General features: G+C 40.2%; 1 protein-coding gene and 1 non-coding gene across 2 annotated transcripts in view; one reads left to right on the top strand and one right to left on the bottom strand.

Annotated features, from left to right (window-relative positions):
- Positions 1–21664, bottom strand: part of KHDRBS3 (KH RNA binding domain containing, signal transduction associated 3) — a 179931-nt gene that overhangs the window by 48690 nt on the left and 109577 nt on the right. Inside the window, exon 6 of the mRNA XM_046642399.1 lies at positions 15757–15952. Within this exon, the coding sequence (XP_046498355.1) occupies positions 15757–15952 (196 nt within the window). The remainder of the gene's footprint in view (positions 1–15756; positions 15953–21664) is intronic.
- Positions 18316–18422, top strand: LOC124228302 (U6 spliceosomal RNA). Its single transcript, XR_006885690.1, has one exon. It is a non-coding gene; the product is annotated as a U6 spliceosomal RNA (small nuclear RNA).

Consider the following 21664-nt stretch of genomic DNA (forward strand, 5'->3'; position numbering starts at 1 on the left):
CAAAATTATTAAAAATAGTGAACAAACATGGACAAGAAATAAATGTATATGAATATACATTGTAGCTTCATTAAAAAAGACTTGCTTATTCATCAAGCTCCACTTCTGAGTTTTTATCTTCAATAAGGAAACGTGTAAATGGAATTTAACTTATGGTGACCTGGACACTTGCAGACGCCAGGCCTACCTCTAGTAAGGGGACACGTTCTAACACAGGTGGAGATTCTCATCTGCCATTCCAGACCGATAAAACTTCACCGACAGCTGACCACAGACCAAAGAAATCCTGCTTTGAAAAGAAGAGATTTTCTGGGATAAAAGACATAGCATGACCTATTTAATTCTATTTCTGTCACAACCAAAATCAAGCATAACATTTAAAGTGGGGAAAATAATTTTAAACAGTTTATAAAAGACAGTGATTTTAAAAATAATGTTTCAGTTTTGAGTCCTTTTAAAAGGAGACAATTATGCTATATAACACCTCACTTTAATTAGGGTGCTATCTGGTCATTTCAAAATGGAAAAAGTTTCATATATCACACAGTGCTAAATCTAGTCTTATGATGATTGATTTGAGTTTATAAAATCGGATTAGCTAAAAACAGTCTTTTGAGAAGTTCACTTTTGCTGGGGGACTCTGAGTAGTAACATCCTTGTTGGGTATCACCAACGACCATGAACATATGACATAACCAAGTCATTTCATAATTAAACACAAGTCATAATATTCATAATAATGCTAAATAAGAATCTTTCACATAACCAGTTAAATAAAATCACTAACACAACAATCAAATCACATCCCCAGGTGTTTATGTTATGGCTGTGAGGAATACAGTATGCAGCTTCTAGACCCACACAACTCCATGTCAGCCTTCAGAGTCGATGACTGTGTTCGAATTCCAGGTCTGCCTCTTATTAGCTGTGTGGCTTTGGGGAAATCACCTAACCTCATGGAAGCTTGACTTTATAATTAGCCGAATGGGAATCATAATCCATGTCCTGGCTATTTCCAATGGCTGTGGGAGGATTAACCAAAAAATATATTTGAAAGCTGTTTGGCACAGTTCTTGCCCAATAAAGGTAGTTTCATTTTACTGAAGATCTATTCCCTTTAACATTCTCAAGCTATTAGCCCAGAGAAACATCAGAGCTATCCAGGTATTTGTCTTCTGTAGAAAGCGATAAATTCTTAAAACTTTGTCTACACTGCGATGCCTGCATTTCCATTCTGCAAATGCTAGTATTAACCATTGTGGTTTTTAGATAGAGAAATGGCTGACCAAGATTAGCTGTGATTTTACCCATATCTGAACAGAGCTTTTAAAAATACTTCTATGTCAATTATTCGTAAATGTCTTCTCTTCTCTCAGTTCATATCTGAGAAAGAAATAGATTTGTTTGGATTTGACAAGGTGCTCAAAATAATACAATAAAGGAGAATGAAATAACAAAGAAGTTAACCCAGAAATCAGACAAACAAGGGAAGGGAAAACTGTAAATGGAAAATTAAAGAAAACAGAAATAAAAAAGAAATCCCACAAACATGGGAAAAAAGGGAATAACTAAATCTTACTAAGCCCACGTTAGGTACTATATCATGCTAAAGATTTTCACATCAATTTTCCCATTTTCTCTGGGAGGTAGACGTTGTTGAATGCCTTCTATGTGTCAGGTGCTGTTCTAAGCACAGGGGACAGAGTGTTGAGCAAACAAAACAGAACAAACACTGTTGTCCTCATGGGGCTCACACTCCAGTGGGGAGGCAGACACAAAAAAACAACCAGCACATATACAGCACGTCACAGAGTGAGAGCGTGGGCGAGGCTGAGCACTTGGGGTGGCCAAGGGAGTGGCTACAGAAGAGATTTTGCATACAAATGTGAAAGACTTGAGTGGGCTGGTTACGCAGTCTTCCTGGTGGGAGGTGGGTGTATTTCAGGCAGAATAAACAGCAAGTGGGAAGGTCATAAGGTGCAGAGGGCAAAGGGAGTGAGCCAGGCAGAGAATACAGCAGCCAGATGACCTGGGGCCTTTGGGGCCTGAAGTGAGAGGTAGCCCCTGGAAGCTCCGGGGCCCCATGTGACTTTCTGCTTCAATGATCTCAGTTCCAGTATACTATTTCTTCCTTTATCTGCATCTAATGTGCTACTAAAACATTTATTTAGTTTTTTAAATATTTTTCAGTTCTAGAATGTCTATGTTTTCTGTATTTTCCAGTTCTCTGCTTAAATCATCAATCTTTCTTTTAATTCCTCGATTATAATGAGCATAGTTATTTTAAAGTTTGTGTCTGACACCTGAATCTACTGGGTTGGTTTCTACTGTTTCCTTAGTTTTTTATTATGGTACCTCTTGCACGCTTGTAAACTTTTGACTGAGTACTTGCAACTATAGATAAAAAATTACAGAAATAATTAAAGGCCTACGCTGTTCTATTTCTCCAGAGAGAATGCATATTTGCTTTTGGTGGGAGGATAGGAGACTTAGCAGCTCCGGCTTAACGTTAGTTCCACAAAGGACTGGAAGATGAGAAAGCCTTCCTCTGGAGCACAGCTTCTCTGGGATCTATCAGCTCCCTTGACCCGAATTTGGGGGGAGGGGCTTAAACTCCAACTTTTCTTTTTTTTTTAACCTTCCCAATCTCTGCATTTCTGTTAAGGCTCAATTCAGCTTCTCAGCTAACTTTTCAGGAATTGGTAGAAGCCCTCACAGCCTTTCTCATCCAGGGTTCCACCAGAGAATGAAGCGCGATGGCCTAAGGCAGCCTCTGTATGCAAGATGACCTCACTTCTCTCCTGTGCAGCTAGAACAGCAGTGGCTTTGCACCGTCCTTGGGATGGTTAAGGAAAGCATCACTCCAACCACTCCCACATCCTGCGAGTCAGATGAGGAAGCCCAGTTGGAAAGGCTGCCCCATGGGCTTCATCTGCCTTGTTTACTACGGTGTCCCCAGCGCCTGGCATGAATCTGCATTCAATAAATACTCTCTGAACAAATGTATGACGGTAATGGATTTATACTGGTTCCCTTCCTTGAGAAGAATGACCTCCATCTGAAAGATGACTGGCCACAAGAGTTGTGCGTAGTATCTCCAGTGCCACCATGAAAGAGAAAGGGCTTCTGGCTCGCCAAAATGCACACCTAATTCACACTGCAGAGGTTTCCTACAACAAATGTATAGCCACCAGACTGTCCGAGTTCACAGCAACAGCACTAAGATTACTCCTTGCTCAGCTTTTAGACTCACCCAGAAACTGTCAGATTATCACCTGGTCTAATAGCAGATCTGCTTGAAGGAAGATGTTCGGTTCTGTTATAAATGAGAGTATCTGGTCTGTCTAGTACAACGTTCTTAATACACAAAATGATCATATTTTTAAACTTTTTAATCAAGCATAAAATTAGTGATAAAAAGGTACAAATCCTAAGTTCACAGCTTAGTGAGTTTTCACCAAGTAAGCACAGCTATGTGACCAGCACCCAGATTAAGAAACGGAAGATCCACCGGCCCCCAGAAGCTCCCTTTGTGCCCATCCTCAGTTACTGCCTCCCCGCAACAGTAACTACTACCCTGACTTTCAACACCACTCATGAGGGTTACTTGGCTTTAAGCTTTACAGAAATAGAATCAGAGTAGCGACCACTTTGTGGCAGGTTCCTTCCCTCAGCACTGTATGTGTGAGATTCGTCCATGTTGTTGGATGTGGCAACAGTTGGTTCCTTTTCGCAGCTTGAAGAAATTGGTCCATAAGATTACACTACGACTTGCTCATCCACTCTAGTGTTGACATAGACTTGGCTTCTTCCTGGTTTTGCCTGCATGCTCTTACACCAGTCTTTGGTGCACCTACGCGTGCATCTCTACTGAGTAGTTCCTGGCAGCAGAAGTGCTGGATGGCGGTGATGCACGTGTTCGGCTTTAACAGGTGGTGCCGAACTTTTTTCAAGTAGTTGCACCAACTTACATTCCCACAGGAGCAGATGAGAATTCCTGCTGCCCCTCATTCTAGCTAACACTTGAAATTATCTTTTTAATTTTAATCATTTTGGTGGATGTGAATACTATTGGATATCATGATTTTCATATAGTAATGTCTGGGACACAGTTAGCAAGAGTCTTCCCTGAAAGACAGCACTACATTGGTAAACGGAAGAATTAGATTTCTGACCCAACAATAAAAACACTTACACACCACTTTTTACGTGCCAGGCAATATTTTAAGTACTTATCATACATTAATTTATCTAACCTTCATAGCGACCCCATGAGATAAGCACTAATATTTCCATTTGCAGATTAGGAACTGGGACACACAGCAATTAAAGGCACAGCAAGGATTTGAACCTAGTCAGTTTGGCTCCCAACCTTGCTTTTAACCACTGTGATACACTGCCTGTTCATTAAAACTGAAAGTCAGACTCTGCACCAGAATGAACTTCCCAGGATAACGCCACACTATGAGGACACGTCTGGATGGCCAGTTGGTCTTCCACTTGCATCGCCCAACACGACAATGTGGCTTTATTTTAAACTGCTTTAATCCTGAAGTATCTTCCAAGATTCCACGTCCTGTTATGTACCTCACACTATTCTACCTGTAAAGAGACTGAATGGAATAACAATAAAAGTATAAAGATGCTAATAAACCTCATCAATCCTATGCTTCTCTTCCAGCTGTTCCTGCACACAGCAACGCCCCCAAGTGTCCAGGCCTCTGGAGGCCGTGCTGCGTCTTCACAGAAAGCCCTCAGCCCTTCCCTCCTGAGTGGTACTAGTGTCCGTTCCTGCTTGGTTCAAACACTGACTCCTCTAGAAAGTCTTTCCACACTCCATCAAGCAGTTAATCTTCCCTCTTTGGTCCTTCCTAAGTATCATATTCATAAGTCAATTACAGGTGTTCTTATCCTGAATAGTAACTGTGCTTTGTTTCCGTATCAGGAAATCGAACATCGATTACTTACTATATGCTGGGCCCTGTGGAAAAAGGGCATGGCCCTGTCCTCAATAACTTAGAATGTGACGGGAAACAGTAAGACAAAAGGAGTGATCACACCGCTCTAATTACCCTAAATAGGATGCACACACACGGATCCAAATAATAGAGAATGACCCCTGAGATAGACGGGATTGCGGGAGATTCAAAGGGAGGGTGCTAACTGTGTTCCTTCCTAGACCCTGCTCTACTTGAGGGCAAGGAGCGAGTGCTATGGCTGCTGTTAACTGCTGGGGAGAACGATAAGACTAAGATGGCAGGTTCTTGTAGGAACTCCACTGTAACAGAGGACTACCTGGCGATTCTCAGATTCCCCTCCCTGCCTCAGCCCTAATTCGCCTGAGGGATATGACACATGTCACATTAGCTCAAATACAACCACCATCACTCAGCTAACTGGATGGGCAAGCCCAATTACAGAGGCAAATTTTGCCTTCCATGCCTTAGTGACACTGTCATTTCAGAGTCCTCTAGTCCCTAAATAAAGCATTTTTTGGGTTGTTTTGTTTAATGTAAGGAAGAAAAAACCCTTCCATATTTATAAATTTAAAATCTGAAATCATTTCCTAAAGGTTTACGTTTCTGAAGTAGGTCAACCTTTCAAGCAATTTAGGAAAGAGGTGAATTTGTGACGCTCCTGATAGACACGTCAAGTAAACTGCATGCTGGCCTTATTCTTGCTTCTGGTAAAATGGATATAAAAAATTATAGAACTTTCATCTTTTTATCTAAAATAAAAAGGTGTCCCTAGGCTTTTCTATTCACATTTAAAATGCATTTTCATAAATAACCTTTTCACAATCTGTACTCTGTTTTAATTAAATTTCTCACTATGGAAAACAAGATAATTGAAGCAGTTTAGACATTAGTTAACTGTCAAAAAATTATGCCAGTAGTCACTGCACTGGGAAAAATTTGCCATTAGTACAGCTCTCATCTGTACTAAAATCCCCAACCTAGCCATATAACTAAAACTTCAGGTGAGTTCTCAAAAGAATGAGAAAAAGTATGACTTCACTGAGTCTTTAAACAAAAGCTACATTAAAGAATTACACGTACATTTAAAAAATATATGTGGTTTTCCCTAAAGTCTTCTCTGATGTTCCTAGCAGTCAAAATTTCAGAAGAGTTTATTCTTACAGCGAAAGAGGAAGTGGTGGTCCCTGCATTGCCGGGTTACAGGTGAGGATACTGTTTATGGCCATAGCAGTGTGCTTCTAAAGACAAGAGCCACCTCCTATAGCTTTAAGGAGCCACGATGCTCGGAAACAGGCAGAAAAGGCGTGTCTGCTGGCCGAACACAAGGTTTCGATTTCTGCTCCCATTCAAAACTCTTTTCTGACTCTTGAAGCCTAGATTAAGTTAACCCATGCAGAAGTTCTATGAGGAAATACCCCACAGAGTTACGCAAGGACTGGTAAAACCAATTGCTCCTTAATCGTGCACCAATTGCTCTTTTGTAGAGCCAGCTTTATGGTCTGAAGTGATGAATAATTTTTCCCACTCATTTGTCAGTTTCTCTGTTTGCAAATACAGAGTTTTAATTTCAAATTAGAAGACACTTACTTGTCCAGGCAGCACTGGGTCTTGGCCAAGGGCCTGGGCTCTGGAGCAGACACCAGGCTCTGCCCTAACTACTTCTGTGACTGGGAGGAAAGGATGCACTTCATGGTGGGGTCTGAAGGATCTAAAAGATCCATGGAAAGAGCTGAGAAAAGTGCTTGTGAGGAAGTAAGGGCACATGAGTTTTATTACTTACCAGAAGCGTGATTGGGGAAAAGTTCGTTATCCTAAACGGTCTGGAGACTACAACATGTAGTTCACAGGGCAGAAGTGAGAGATAATCTAGGATAAGCGCCCAGCACACTAATACACTGCACAACATAAACATCCAATAAGCGGCAGCTGTTATTTCTTCTATTAACTTTAAAAAGTTGAAGAACATATCATTTTTCTGTGATTACAGAATCACAACAACATTGGAAGACAGCAACAAGAGTAGACCGTTGGACAGTTTTATGACGGTTTCCAACGAAACCATCTGCGTCAGGAAGTGTCCTTGCAAACATGTAACAAAGCAATAACTACTGACCTTAAGACCGAGGTTGATGAGTTTACAAAGAAGCATCTAGAAAACTCAGGCTCTTCAGTAGTTAGTAAGGCAGACCTGGTGAGTGCTTCAGTTTGGAAAAAACGTCCCTGGCTAGGGATGTCTGGATATTCAATGAGGACTCTTGCTCTGGTTCTAGTACTCTTTCCTCACTTATTTTCTCACTTCTTCAAGCTCATAACATTACACAAGTCAGAATGTTGGTGATAATGCTTTAGACCAGTGGTTCGAGAATCTGGGATCCACCCTCAGTGCATGTACTTTTCATCCGCATGGGTCACTGGAAGGCACACCCGTCCTTGGATAGTACGGGTTGGGTTATTTTCTTCATCTGTGGCTTAGTGACCATTATTCCTCCTCTGCAGATGAGGACCCCCATGACAGTGCTGTCGTGAGGCCTGGATGCAACAGTGCAAGGGAAAGTGCAGCAGTACGTGGTGCTCTGCCATACATCAAGGTCCCCTGTGCGACATTCGAACATATGGATGCCCGGCCCCCATCCCTACAGATTCTGACAGAGAGTCCGGAGGGAAAAGCACCTGGGTGCTACAGTCAGAAGTACTTGGCTCTGCTACTTCACACTGTCCCACAGCCTCGAGGAGCCGCCCCCTCCTCATTTAAAGACACGCACCTGAGGCAGAGCGCACTCTCCCATGAAAGCCCTTCAGCGCCCGGCTGACCCCGTCTCTCTCAAGGCAGGACCACCACACCACACGGGCTGCTGAGAGGGTAACTTCAGTCTGTTCATTGAACACCTTATAGCTGGATAATCAGAGCATATCAAGTCCCTGAGAGGGCTTTCAGACTCTGAGGAACTTGTGAAACTTCATCTAGAATGCCCCCATACCCATCTTTAAAGGGGATTAACCCATCGGCCCAGCCTCCAAAGTGTGAATGATTTCACAACACAAAGACACCAAGGATATTAATGAATGGCAAATACTTCCTATGACTAGACGGCTGACGTAGTCGTAATTAAACGAGTTAGAAAATAACATGATTAAAATTTCTAGGACAATTTTAGTTTATACATCTTGAATGGTCAGTCTGCATTTGAAAAAAGAATCTCATTTCAAAACATTTTTCAAAACTTGTGCTTTAGAATTCAAAACACTCAGAGCTACTCACACTGTTAGTTTGTTTCTCTCCTTAAAATGTCTGCCTCATTTATTCTGTAACTTTCCTGTCAGTATCAATATTTCTACTTGATGAAAATACAGTTTCTTATTAGAAAAACCATCTTTAGGGTGATAGTGGAAACTAAGTTTCAGAAAATTCTCAATTATAGAATTTTCAAGTTGGAAAAGATGTTTGGAGAATATCTGGTCTAACCTGCTGATTTGTTATGTAAAGTACTATCATCTGCATTTTGCTGAGGAAGAAATTAAAAAGTTTAAATAATTGACCTAAGAAAGAAACAGGGGGCTGGCCCTATGGTGTAACGGTTAAGTTCCTCACACTTGCTTCCAAGGCCTGGGTTCATGTGTTTGGATGCCGGGTGCAGACCTACACCACTTGTCAGCCATGCTGTGGTGGTGACCAACATATAAAATAGAGGAAGATTGGCACAGATGTTAGCTGAGGACCAATCTTCCTCAACAAAAAAAAGAGAAAGAAATAGATGCTGAGACTGACAAGAAGGGGGATTAGAAACCAAGTATTTTATCTCTCAGAATAATATTCTTTTCATTAAATTGCATTGTCTTTCCTATTTATTAGTTCACTAAATGAGCCATGTTATGTTTGCTAAAATTTGCTAAAGATACTTAATTTCACTTCACTATGTATGTTTCAACAGTGCACATGACACACAGAATGACGGAATTAGTTGGCATTAATAAAGGCCATCCTCCACATGTTTACTTCTATCTCCAAAATGTCAGCCCCTATGATAGGCTTCGGGAAAACTAAAAGTAAAAAAAAAAAAGAAAAAGAAAGAAAAAGACATAATTCCTGTCCTAAAGAAATCCACAGTCTACTGGGGACAAAGACAATTAAGCAGACAGAGCAGTCGACGCAGAGTGTACCAAAGATGCTACTGACCATGCCTGATGAGAGCCAGGAAGGCCCCACAACCCAGAACAGGAACAAGAGTCGGCACGAACAAAACAGGAAAAGGCCTTCTGAGAGAAGCAACAGTACGTGAGCAGCAACGCAGGGTTCGGGTCCCTGGTACGTTTAAGGAACTGTGCTAGGTATTGATGGAAACAAAATGATAATGTGGAGAGCAGAGGGTTATAAGTCAGACAGAAGGACAGACAAGAAAGGCTTCAGACGTCACTTAGAAGAATCTCAGCCTTCTCCTGAAGAGACTGAGATCCTTCTAAAGTTCTAAACTAGTTCTGATGATCTAGGGCAAGGGGGCGGTAGCATTATCAGACTTCAGATACTAGAAAGTACACCAGAAGTGGTATGAAGTACTCATTATTTAAGAGAAGGGCTAAGCCAGACTGAACACCATGGGGTGACTAAGGAGGGTGCAGCAACTGCCTAGATGTCTGTCTGGTTGTCCATCTGTCCATTAATCCATCCATCTAAATAATCAGTATTTCTTGAATGACTACTGTCTATTCGGTGTAGGAATAAAAGAGTGAACAAAGATTTTAGTGAGAAGTCAAACGTGAAAACCAATATACAAACAAATAAGAGCAAATCTGAAAACAGTGGGTGCTCTGAGGGGACGGGATCAGAGCACCTGCTATGGACACGAGGCGCTGGTGAGAACACTGCACAGGGAGCACACGCATCTTAACGAAAGCAGCTGTGACGGAGATGGACTGGAGACCAAACACTTATTTACAAAGACATGAAAAGACTCAGGTTACTGTCTGAACACAGGGAGTGAAGAAGGTGAACAGATGAGCCTGGGAGCCTGGGTACAGGTCGTGCCATCCCCCTCACCCAGGACGCGGGGAGAAGCACAGCCTCTGCACTGGCCACCCCCAGCTTCCAGTGTGTGCAGGGCACAGGGAGAGCTGGACACAGGAGGTGACCCCAGAGAGAGCTCCAGAGAGGCCAGAGTCAGAGATTTAGATACGGTGGTTATTAACATATAAATGTTAGTGAAATGATGGAAATGGACAAGATTTTTCAGAGGTAGTAAATAAAACTAACATACTAAGTGTTTGGGGAACAGGCATCTATTTAGATGGCATTTTTTTGGTAAGTGAAGCCTAGGGCAATTTATCAAAAATGGTTTCACTTTAGAAATTCTTATGTAAATTGGGCTCTGGCAGCAAGCATCAAACATATCTTTCTGTGTAACTTCACCAACATTTTGAATTGTTAAAGTGCTCTCATTGAACGTGTTCTGGCTTACACTAGTTAATTTGTCAGTTATTTAATTATTTGGACAGTAAGCAATGAATCAATGTCATTTTGAGAAAGAGATACCTCTTATTCTCAAAAAAGAGATGAGAAGTTACTGTAATTATGTCTAATTTTACTAAGTTAAAAGTGGAGCAGAAGGTCCCAATTTATACTCAAAAGGTTGAAAACACATTTATTATTTGTTTTCTTCTTTTTTGGAAAAAAGCTAACCATGTTAAATTGCCTTATTTTCTTAGAAGACAAGTATGCTCTGAGAGAACAATCTGGTCTCACCGAGGGTTAGCCTCTTCTGCTCAAAGGGCTACTGGGTCTGTTCCCCGCGCTTTTGCAATAATCACCTTCTCACAGTCAAACAGACTCATTTGCTAACAGATGTTCTTCCCAGTGACACACACTCAGGGAACACTTTGTGACAGCGGCTCTGCTGAAGAACGGTAGGCTCCGATGACATTATAAATGATCAAATATCTTCACCAACTCACCTTTAGAAAAGTCAGTCAAATTTCCATTGGCACATTTTGACAAGGAAATGCCTTCATTTTATCAGGCTTTCTCACTCAGGCTAACAAAGCACATTCTTATAACGGGCATACTATAACTATCTACTAAAAACAATTGCAGCATATATACCAGTAATCGAGTTTTTCTGGGGCTTCAGACTATACTGGAATACATTCATTTTAGTAGACATAATTGGAAGAACATTGAGGATTTTAAGGATTGAAATGTATACTTTCTCAAGGAAGCAGCAGCTGTGGCAGGACATGAAAGAATAGGATTTTATCCCCTTTTTTGTTTAAATAAGCAACTGATGATTTCTTTTTGTTTTTCATTCTGGAAATAATGAGTCTAGATACTAAATGTTAAATGAAAGTTAAAATGAAAAGTAAATTGAATTTGTTAGATATAACCCAGCAAGTCCTACAGAATAAAACATTTATCACTATGAACATACTTCAGGGAGATCTTTAAAAATTACATTTCTGCATTCCAAAGGAATGACAAGCCTTTTTTACAGCTATGGCTGCTCTCAAGCTCTTAAATAGTGAAAATGCTATTTTTTATTTTTGCCAATAAATTCAATAATTGCTCTGTTTACTACTTTTTAAAATCCTAACCCCATCCCATTCTTCCTACTGGTTCTCAATTTCTATTTGCCTGCTTAAGGTACCTTAAAACCAGAGAATTATTAAATTGCAAGGGACCACAGAGGTTAGTTCAGTTTCCTCTCATCCCTTTCATAGCACTCCTGATGAGAGCAATGTGCAACACCTGCCTGGTTTTCTCCAAAGATGAGGAGATCTTATAATCTCAGCTAATAAAGCACTGTTTTTAATAAAGCGCTGATTGTTCGAGATAGAACAGAGGCCTTGAATTTTGAATCCCACATCTGCTTCTTTCTCATTCATGTGACTCTGAACGAGACATCCAGCTTCTACAATCTCAAATTCTCACTTGCACCACAGGAGCGTAATATCTCATGGAGTGGCTGAGAGGACAACATGACATAACATACATCAAAGTGCCTCGTGAGAAGTAGTTTCTCATTAAATATTACGTCCTTCTTGAAAGTTCATTCTTAAACTGAGATGAGATTTACAATGTTACTCTGTTACCTTCGAAGCTACACAGAGTTAATCTTACCTCCTTGTAACCCACAACTGCCCTCTGAGCATGAGAAGAGAAGAATAACTAATAGAGGACGTTTTTTCAAACGACACCCACCACATTTCGCACGAGACAGTTATAGTAATGACTCGGAAAAGATCAAAGCTAACCTTCATTAGGAAACTTACCAGGTCTGTACAGGGTTATCCAGTCCAGTCAACATTTACTAAGTGCTTACAATGTGCCAGAATCTATGCTAGTGGCTAGAGATTAATTAAGAGACAGTGCTCTTCCGTAGAAGTTTATAACCTTCTGAGAAATAGATGTATACTAACTAACGGATGCCTTATGCAGCTATACGCTAATAATTAAGTTATATATACCCTGCTCTGTGAGTAAAAATGCAAAACCACGCAGGAGGCATCTGGGGTGGGTCCTCCACAGGTGACAATTGTTAAAAACTCAGTCTTGAGAATACTCACTCACTCACTCAGCAAACATTCATTCAAGACCTTCTATGTGCCAAGCATTATACTAGGTGCTGGGAATACAAAGGTGAAAGAGGGGGAATCCCTACCGTCATGGAGTTTAGACTATAATTTATGATTACTCCAGTTCAGTAGAATAATTATTTTAGTATATTCTAAGAATAATTTCAGCTTTCCCATGTGCCACATGAATGGATAAGCAGCTTTTTGGGTTATGGAATCGCAGGCTTTTAAAGTTGGAGATCTTGTTGTACCCCTGCTCGATCTAAAATCCTAGAAACAAGCAAACAAACACACTTTTTTTTAAAGTTTGTGTTTTCCCCTTCCCATGCTGCCAAGCTAAGCACATTGTGTGAGTAATCTGTGAGAGGATTCCAAACAGCTAAGACCAACAGCCAACATCTGGGGATATGCCAGGGACTGCCCAGCTGTATCAGAAAGGCTGGAAGTAGGAAATTCAGTTAAAGTTGGGTCAGGGGAGGAAGACGAGGTCAAAAGAGCACACCTGAGAGTCAGAGCTACTGATGGGGAGGGGAGGGAGGGAAAGGGAGGTGAAGAGAGGGGAGGCAAGGGGAGGGGGCAGGGTGAGGCGGCTTTGTCTCCTCCTCATAAGACCTACCAACAAAGTGTGTTACGTACAGTGTTCAACTGCAGAAGCTTTCTCTGTAACTCTGTGGAGGGCTTACAAAATGCTAGGTGAAGTGGGAAAAGCCTTGTTCTTGGCTATTAATTTTAATAAGTATTCCCAGGAATAACAGATACAAAATTAAGAAGGGAAGTTATAACACATAATCAAAACTCTTCATGATAGTAATTCAATTTGGGGACGTGAGTGTACTCATGATAGGCTTTCTTTTTGGTATGAGTCCTACTATACCACACAAAGCATACTGAGAAAGCACACAATCATTTGATGTGTGCAAGAGGAGTTGTATGAAGTTGAAGAAATTGCTAATGCCGTACTCCAGCCAAATTAAAATGAAGATGGCAAACGCCGGTGTCACTTATCCAAAGGCAACACTGTGGTGCGGCAGAAAGAGTCCCAACCCTGTGTTGGAACTGCAGGCGCAGAGACAATCAGTGTCTGGAAGATCACGAGGTGCGAGGCTGGGACTCAAACAGCGAGGCTGCCTTCCTCCTCAGAGCTTCAAAGCCCTGTCTGCTCCTGCCAGGACATGGGCTTTCTTCTGATGGCCACTACCCCATCATTCACTGCGGTGGACGGAAAGGGGGACTAACTGAACGCTACAGAATACTTTTCAGATCAACTGTTTTCATGCCTTCCCCATCATTTATCAATACAAATCAGAGCTAAAAACAGAAAAACCAAGTGCCTTGAATTTCTCTTCCTTTTTCTCCCCTAAGCTTTAATCTTTCAAGAAATTTTTACTTGTAGTAATCTAATTTCATTCTAGACTCATAAAGTCTACATGTTGAGACAGAGAACATGTGTGTCTTGTTCACACAGTGGGAATTCAATCAATCTTTGCTGAGTGGAAAGAGGAATTAATTCACGGAAAGGAGGCAACAGCTCTTTCTGAAACATGGATTGTGAAGCCAAAAGAGTTAAATACCTTGCCTGATTTATACCATATTTATGGTATAGGAGGGTCTAGAATCCAGGTTTCCCACACCCTGTGCCTGGCAATTACCACAATACCATCCAGAAACATCTACATTAATCCAAACCTAAGAGAACTCAAGGTAAGGCAAGGTAGAAATAAACAGACACTGGGCCTACCTAAAAGGCATTCAACAACATTTCCTTTCCTTTACAGTCACTGCTATTCTTAAGAAACTCAGCGTTTGTGGAAGAGCGCCAGGCATGATTATTATTGTCAGCTTGGTAAGAATATAAGGAAAGAGGAACATGTCCAGCTGTAAGGAATACAAAGAGAAAAGATAGAGGCTGCATCCTTCCCCGCTGAACAGCAAAACGGTGAAACTGGCTATTCTAGAATCTATCTGTTAAATACAATTCACTGAGCCCCCAGTAGGCACTCTCTGCCAAGTATAAAGGATAAAAGCTCTTCATCCTTGCTCTTCCAGAAGTCACAGTCTAGAACAGAGGGAGACATGTCACCACTGTAGCAATGCTCAGTAGGTCAGCTCCTGTCTCCTCTGAATTTCCCTAGTGCAGCTGACCTAAGTCTAGAAGGACAAATAGGAGAGATGAAGTGAGACGAGCACTCGAGGCAGAGAAAGCAGCACGAGCAAAGGTCTGGAAGCCTAAGAGGACACAGCACATTGAGGGAACTACAAAAAGTTCAGTAGGTCCAGGACAAAGACTTAGATCTTTCCAGCGGCTGCAGGTGAAGATGGAGAGGTTGTCTGTGGCCCAGGGGATGACGGCAACCTTCCAGACACTGTGCAAAAAGCTCTCCTAGCAAGAGACCTCCGTTAAAGTACAACATGAAAAACTCTTGTTCTTGCATCGTAGCCCTGTCCCTGCTTCCCCTTCTTCGACAACAGTTCCCATACTCTTTCTTTAATACTTTGAATTACTAATATGAAACATCTATCCACTACTCATTTTCTTCTTTTATGGTCAACTAGGAAGTTATAGTAAGACTCTCAGGGAATTTGCACTGTATTCTTGTCCAAGAATTCTTCCTCCCTTCCCCCAGCCCAGTTTTCATGGTTATATTTTCTTTCTCTTATGTTAAGTAAGTCTATGAACCGTATCAAAGAATCATTGAATGGTAAATGGAAAACTAACTGATTTGCATTAACTTAAAAAATTGGGAACTTTGTTTTCTTCACTGAAAAGAATTTCAGTAAGAATCCATATTCAGTAGCAGAGATTAAGAGGAAACACTTAAGGGCAAAAACAGCTCAGTATATGTAGGCAATTATGTTTTATACGATTGAATGACTCAGAGGCAACCTGGAGTGGAATATGAAAGAACGCTGCATTAAAATCCTGGAAGAGCTTGATAACACATCTCCCTGACCCTAGTCTTGAACCTTCCCATCACCCAAATTCATCTTCTCTATCTTAGATGGAAGCTATTCAATCAAAGAAGTTACATTTTTTTCCATTTTTTTGTACCTCTAGTACCAAGTACTTATTTAGCACTCAATACACGTTTGCTGAACTAAGGTGGGAAGATTCAAGATCTAAAACACAGTGAGGGAAGGTCCTTGGTCACACACCTAATGCTGTGTCTGAACGGGGTCAATCCGATCACCCAAGCTGTTGTGGGACTCCTTCACTTACATAATCTCCATAGGTCTCTTGTGTTGGGGGTGGCGGTGGAGGTCTGTACCCAGTTGGGGGGACTCCTCTTGCTCGGGGAGTGAGCAGTCCTCTTCCCCGACTCACTGGCCCTCGGGTGGAAAGGACTCCCCTGGAGGTTGGCGTCCCGCGTGGCACACCGACTCCAACCGGCCGGGCTGTGACTCCTCCCCTTCCCCTGCAAGCAAGAGGGGCAAGTTAGCAATATACAGCATGTTCTCCAAGATTCCATCGTTCCATGCACAAATACTCAGAAAAATCAACGTTCCATATTCTGTAAAAGGAAATAAGGAAACTATATGCAGACTAAAAACTAAAGCAAATGAGAAACAGGTATCTACCAAAAGGAAGTTAAGTCACTTAGGCAGCTAGTCCAGCAATAACAAACATGGTACCACGGTACCATCAAAGAAATCAAGACAGTTTCTGGGTGGGATACAGAATAGCAAGTTATGGCATCTGGGAAGGCTGCATCTACCGAGGACTTCTCTATAATGCCACTCAAGGGTCACATCCAACCTTCACTCCAACACTATGAAATGGGCCTTACTTTGCTTGTTGATGGACAAGGAAACTGAGTCCTAGAGAGATCTTAAAACCATCTGAGAACACACAGCGAGCAAAGCCAGGGACCCAAATACATGCCAGAGTTCCATGAGAGAGAGAACAAAATGTACTTTCCCAAATAACATATATACTACCTAGCAATTTAAAATACCATTCTTAAGGTAAGCACAGATATTTTCTGAGTTGAATTCAACATATTCATGTATTTCTAACACAAAATATGAGACTGCAAGTCAGAGAGGAAGGAAGGAGGCAGCTGTATCAAGAATAGCTCAAGATAAGCAAAAACTTGAGAAAATGTACAAGTCCTATGAAGAAAGAAGGACAGAAAAATGCAGTTCTTCCATAGAATAAAGGCACAGGCTGATCCACGTCCCACAGACAACGTGCCCCAAATAAGGAAAAGCACAGCAGACGACGTGCCTGCCTACACTTCCGTTACCTCCTGAGTCTTTAGTTTGACTGGACAGCAAATACACAGTTAAAAACCTAATTTCCAAAAACAAGAGAGAAAATTAACAAAATTCAAAACCAGTCCTTTGACAGGATGGATTAAACTGATAAACCTTTAGACAGACTAAACAAGGAAAAAATAATATCAGAAATGAAAAAGGGGTCATCACTGTTGATCTCAAGGACATTAAAGGATAACAAAGACTATGAACAACTCTAGGCCCACACATTTGTTAACTTAGATGAACTAGATTTTGAAATATACAGATGACCGAACTGCACACAAGGAGAATTAAGCAATCTGAATAAACTTACGTCTATTAAATAAATATAACAGTCAATAATCTTCCAAAAAAGAAAGCAGCAGACCCAGATGGTTTCACTAGTAAATTCTATCAAATATCGAAAGAAGAAATGATATCAGTTCTCCACAGTCTCCTCCAGAAAAGAAAATCAGAGGGAACGTTTCCTAAGTCATTCCATGAGGCTGGTCACTGGACTGCCTCCTGAGCAGTATTTCTACATTACTAGTCAGAGGCTGGGATTGGCCAGGCTCAGCCAGGGAGGACAGAAGAGACTGGCCTCCACGTGGTCTTGAGCCCCGCTGGAGATCTGTTGTAGAAGGCACTTCCCAAGACTTTTTTTCTAAGTCCCACTCTGGGAACCACGACTGGCCAAGGGGTCTGGGGGGACCAGGAGGCCTGAGGAGGGTGCCATGTGGCTGGCCTAGCTGCTCTCTGACCCCCCCAGGAAGAGACATGTGGTCCAAAGGGGAACAGGACAAGGCTTTCGAATAACCAAAGACATTAGATAAAGATACTATAAAATGAAAAAAACTATAAATTAATATCTCCTGTGAACAACGATGCAAAAATCTTCAAAAGTAGTAGCAAACTGAATCCAACAATGTATTACAAAATTATACATGACCAAGTCAGATTTATTCCAGGTATGTAACATTGGTTCAACATTAGAAAATCAACGTGTTCCACCAAATCAACAAGGTTTAACAAGAAAAATGACATGATCACAAAGAGCAGAAAAGCATCTAAAAAAATGCCATTCATCATAAAAACTATCAGCAAACTAGGAATAGAGGGAAATTTTCTCCAGTTGAAAAAGAACATCTAAAAAACCTACATCTTATATCATATAGAATGGTGAGAAACTGGATGCTTTCCTCTTAAGACTGGGAACAAGGCAAGGATGTCCACTCTTACTACTCTTATTCAAATTTTACTGGAAGTCTTACCTAATTTAACAAGACAAGAAAAGCAAATAACACTTATAAGACTCTGGAGAAAGAAATAAAACATTGTTTGCAGGTGGCATCATTCCTATGTAAAAATTCTCAAAGAATTGACCACAAGAAAACAAAATAAAGCAAGCAAACAAACAAGCAAACCACTCCTAGAACTAATAAACACCTAAAACAACGTCTCAGAACACAGTTAGTAAGTCAACTGCTTTCTTATATAACAGCAATGAACAATTGAAATTTGAAATTAAAACACGATAGCAATACTTGCTTTGGCAGGATATGTACTAAAATTGGAATGATACAGAAAAGATTAGCATGGTTCCTGCTAAAGGATGACATGCATATTTGTGAATCATTCCATACTGTCCAATGCAGGTGTAGGCGGAGGAGGCATGTGGGAAATCTCTGTATCTTCCTCTCAATTTTGCTGTGAACCTAAAATTGTTCTAAAAAAAAAAGCCTTTAAAAAAACACACACAGTAACATTTACTAAAGCAAGAAAAGAACTGAAATGTTCTGGCACAAATCTAACAAAATATGTACAGAAACTCTATGTAGAAAATTATAAAACTTTGATGAAGAAATGAAAGGAGAAATATTCCATGTTCATGGTGATAAGAGTCAATATTGTTAAGCTGCCAATTCTTCCCAACTTGATCTACAGACAAGTGAATCCCAATCAAAATCCCAGAGATCGACAAACATATTCTAAAGAACACATGGAAAGGCAAAAGACCGAGAATAGAAACACAATACTGCAGAAGGAAAATGTTGGAGGACTTGTGATATCTGATTTCAAGACTTACTATAAAGCTACAGTAATCAAGACTGAGTATTGGTGAAAAAATAGACACGCAGACCAATGGAACAAAAGAGAGCGCCCAGAAACTGATCCACAGAAATACAGTCAAGTGATCACTGACAAAGGAGCAAAGACAACTCAGTGGAGGAGAACAGTCTCCAACAAATGGTGCTGAATAATGGACAGCCATACGCAAAAAAGAACCTACACACAGACTTTACATCTTTTACGAAAATCAACTCAAAACGGATTTTAGACCTAAATGTAAAGTATACAACTTAAAGAAGAAAATATAGGATAAATCTATGTGAGCTTGGTTTGATGATGAGTTTTTAGAAACAATATGTAAAGCATAATCCATGGAATAAAAACTGGTAAGTTGGACTTCATTAAAATTAAAGACTTCTACTCTGAGAAGAACAAATACAGTACACGAAGAACTTTTAAAACTCAACAATAAGAAAACAAACAACCCAATTAAAAAATGGGCAAAAGACTTGAACAGACAGCTCACCAAAGAAGATACATGGGTGGTAAATAACCAAATGAAAAGATGCTCAACATCATTTGTCATTAGGGAATCGCAAATTAAAACATACCTACTATTGGGATGACTAAAATCAAAGGTAACAATATACCAACTGATACCGAGGATGTGGAGAAAAACGAACTCAATTCACTGCTGGTAGGTAGGCAGAACAGATAGACACTTAGGAAGACAGTCTAGCAGTTTCTTACACAGCTAAACATAGTCTTACCATATAATCCAGCAATTCTATTCTTAGGCATTTAACGAACTGATTTGAAAACTTACTTCCACACAAAAACCTGCACATGAATGTTTATAGCAGCTTTATTCATAGTCGCTAAAACTACCAAGATTCCCTTGAAAAGGTGAATGGATAAGCAAGTTAAAGTACATTTATACAATGGGATATTATTCAGTAATAAAAAGAAATGAGCTAACAATCCATGAAAAGAGATGGATGAATCTAAAATGACTGTTTCTGAGTGAAAGAAATTGTCTGAGAAGGCTACATATGGGAAAAGAAAAAAACATAGAGATGGGTTAAAAAAAAATCAGTGGTTTACATAGATTCAGGGGAGGAGGGAAGGTTGAAGAGGTGAAGCAGTAGGAATATTTTAGGGTGATGAATCTATTCTGTATGATATTGAAATGGTGGACATGTAACAAAAAGCACTTGTGAAAACCCACAGAACTTTATAGTACAAAGAGTAAACTTTAATGTATGCAAACTAAAAAATATACACATTATTTACGAAATCAAGAGCTCCCAGGACGGAATGTTGAATGTGACAAAACGTTTTAACCATATGAAAAACACAGGAAACAACCTTACTGAAGGAGTTCGGAAGAAAAGTAAGTAAATTTAGAAATGAGTGAAGTTTTTAAGGCTAAAGGCAAAAGAACCTGTACACAGCACTGCTCTAGTTGATAACGTTATTTCCCCTGGGGAAGGGTGCAGGTAACATTAATGATTCTGATACCACCATGCATGTATACAGGAACTGAACAATTAAATAAATGGATGGTGGACAGTGGGAGCACATTTCTCGTGTTGGAGAGAAGGTTATAGACAAGTAAGTAGAAGAGGCTAAAATGATCAGTATGGTAACTGATTGGAATTGAAGACATCAATACAAACGCTTGACTGGTTTACAATGATACAGATTTTAAACAGAAATACGCATGGATACGTTTTTATACAGATGGTTAATCACAGAAATATGCACAGATATGTTTACACATGGGTTAGCATACACACATATATTCCCTTGCTCTGTTGGTTAAGAGGGCCTAGAAGCAAGGACATGCCAGTAGTAACAAGCACCCAGATCTTGGTTTCTAATACCATTCAACAATAAAAGAAATGAAGGTTCCTGGGAGAAACGGCTGATTCTAGGACTGGAGCAGGAAATATACAAGATGAAGCTGGAGCAACTTGTAGTGTTAGAAATTAAGGAAGTAAAAATAAATAAGTAAATAAATAATAAATAAAAAAGCACAAATTATGGGGGTATGTGAAAGAAGCAGAGGAGGCAAGTGAAACAACTCCAATGGCCAAAGCTGAAATAATTTGAGCAAGAAAATAAAGTAGTATTAGATTTTAACCCACTGTATAGAATATACTTCCAAGAGTCTATACTGATACAAATTAAGTGATTTACTTAATAAATGGGAGAGAAGAGAAAAATCTTCCAAATAATTTATGTAGTTATTCCATGCTCCAGGAGAAAAACAAAGAAGTGAACCTTTACAGTGGAGTAATAAGTACCAGCTCAGCCAGATTACAAGGTAATGTCAACAGTGGTAAGTCACGTAATAGCACCCTTGGTAGGATGTGATGACGATGACATTTTACCTAGGTGGTTTTTGTTCCCCAAACTCATAATCCCAGGCTAATCATGAGAAAAATATTAGAAAAATCCCAAATGAGGGACATCTTACAAAAAGCCTGACCAGTACTTTTCCAAACTCTCAAGATCATCAAAAAGAAGCAAAATCTAAGATTTTCACCCTTATGCAACTTGTATTAACCCTTTTATGAGTATTGTATGTTAGGTCTTTTTTTTCTATCCTAAGCCATAAAAATTGGCACCGTAAAAGATGTGGTCAAGAGTAAGGGTACTGGTATAAGATCTGAACTCAATTCCTGACAGTACTTACTTGCTTAACTTCTGTCTTCCAGTTAACATTCAAACTAATCAAGAGCCTAAACTTTCCAAGCCAGTTTCCTCAATTGTGAAATGGGATATGAGCCTATTTCGAAGTATTATTACAAAGG

The sequence above is a fragment of the Equus quagga genome, chromosome 16, assembly GCF_021613505.1.
Source record: "Equus quagga isolate Etosha38 chromosome 16, UCLA_HA_Equagga_1.0, whole genome shotgun sequence".
NCBI classification, from domain to species: Eukaryota; Metazoa; Chordata; class Mammalia; order Perissodactyla; family Equidae; genus Equus; species Equus quagga.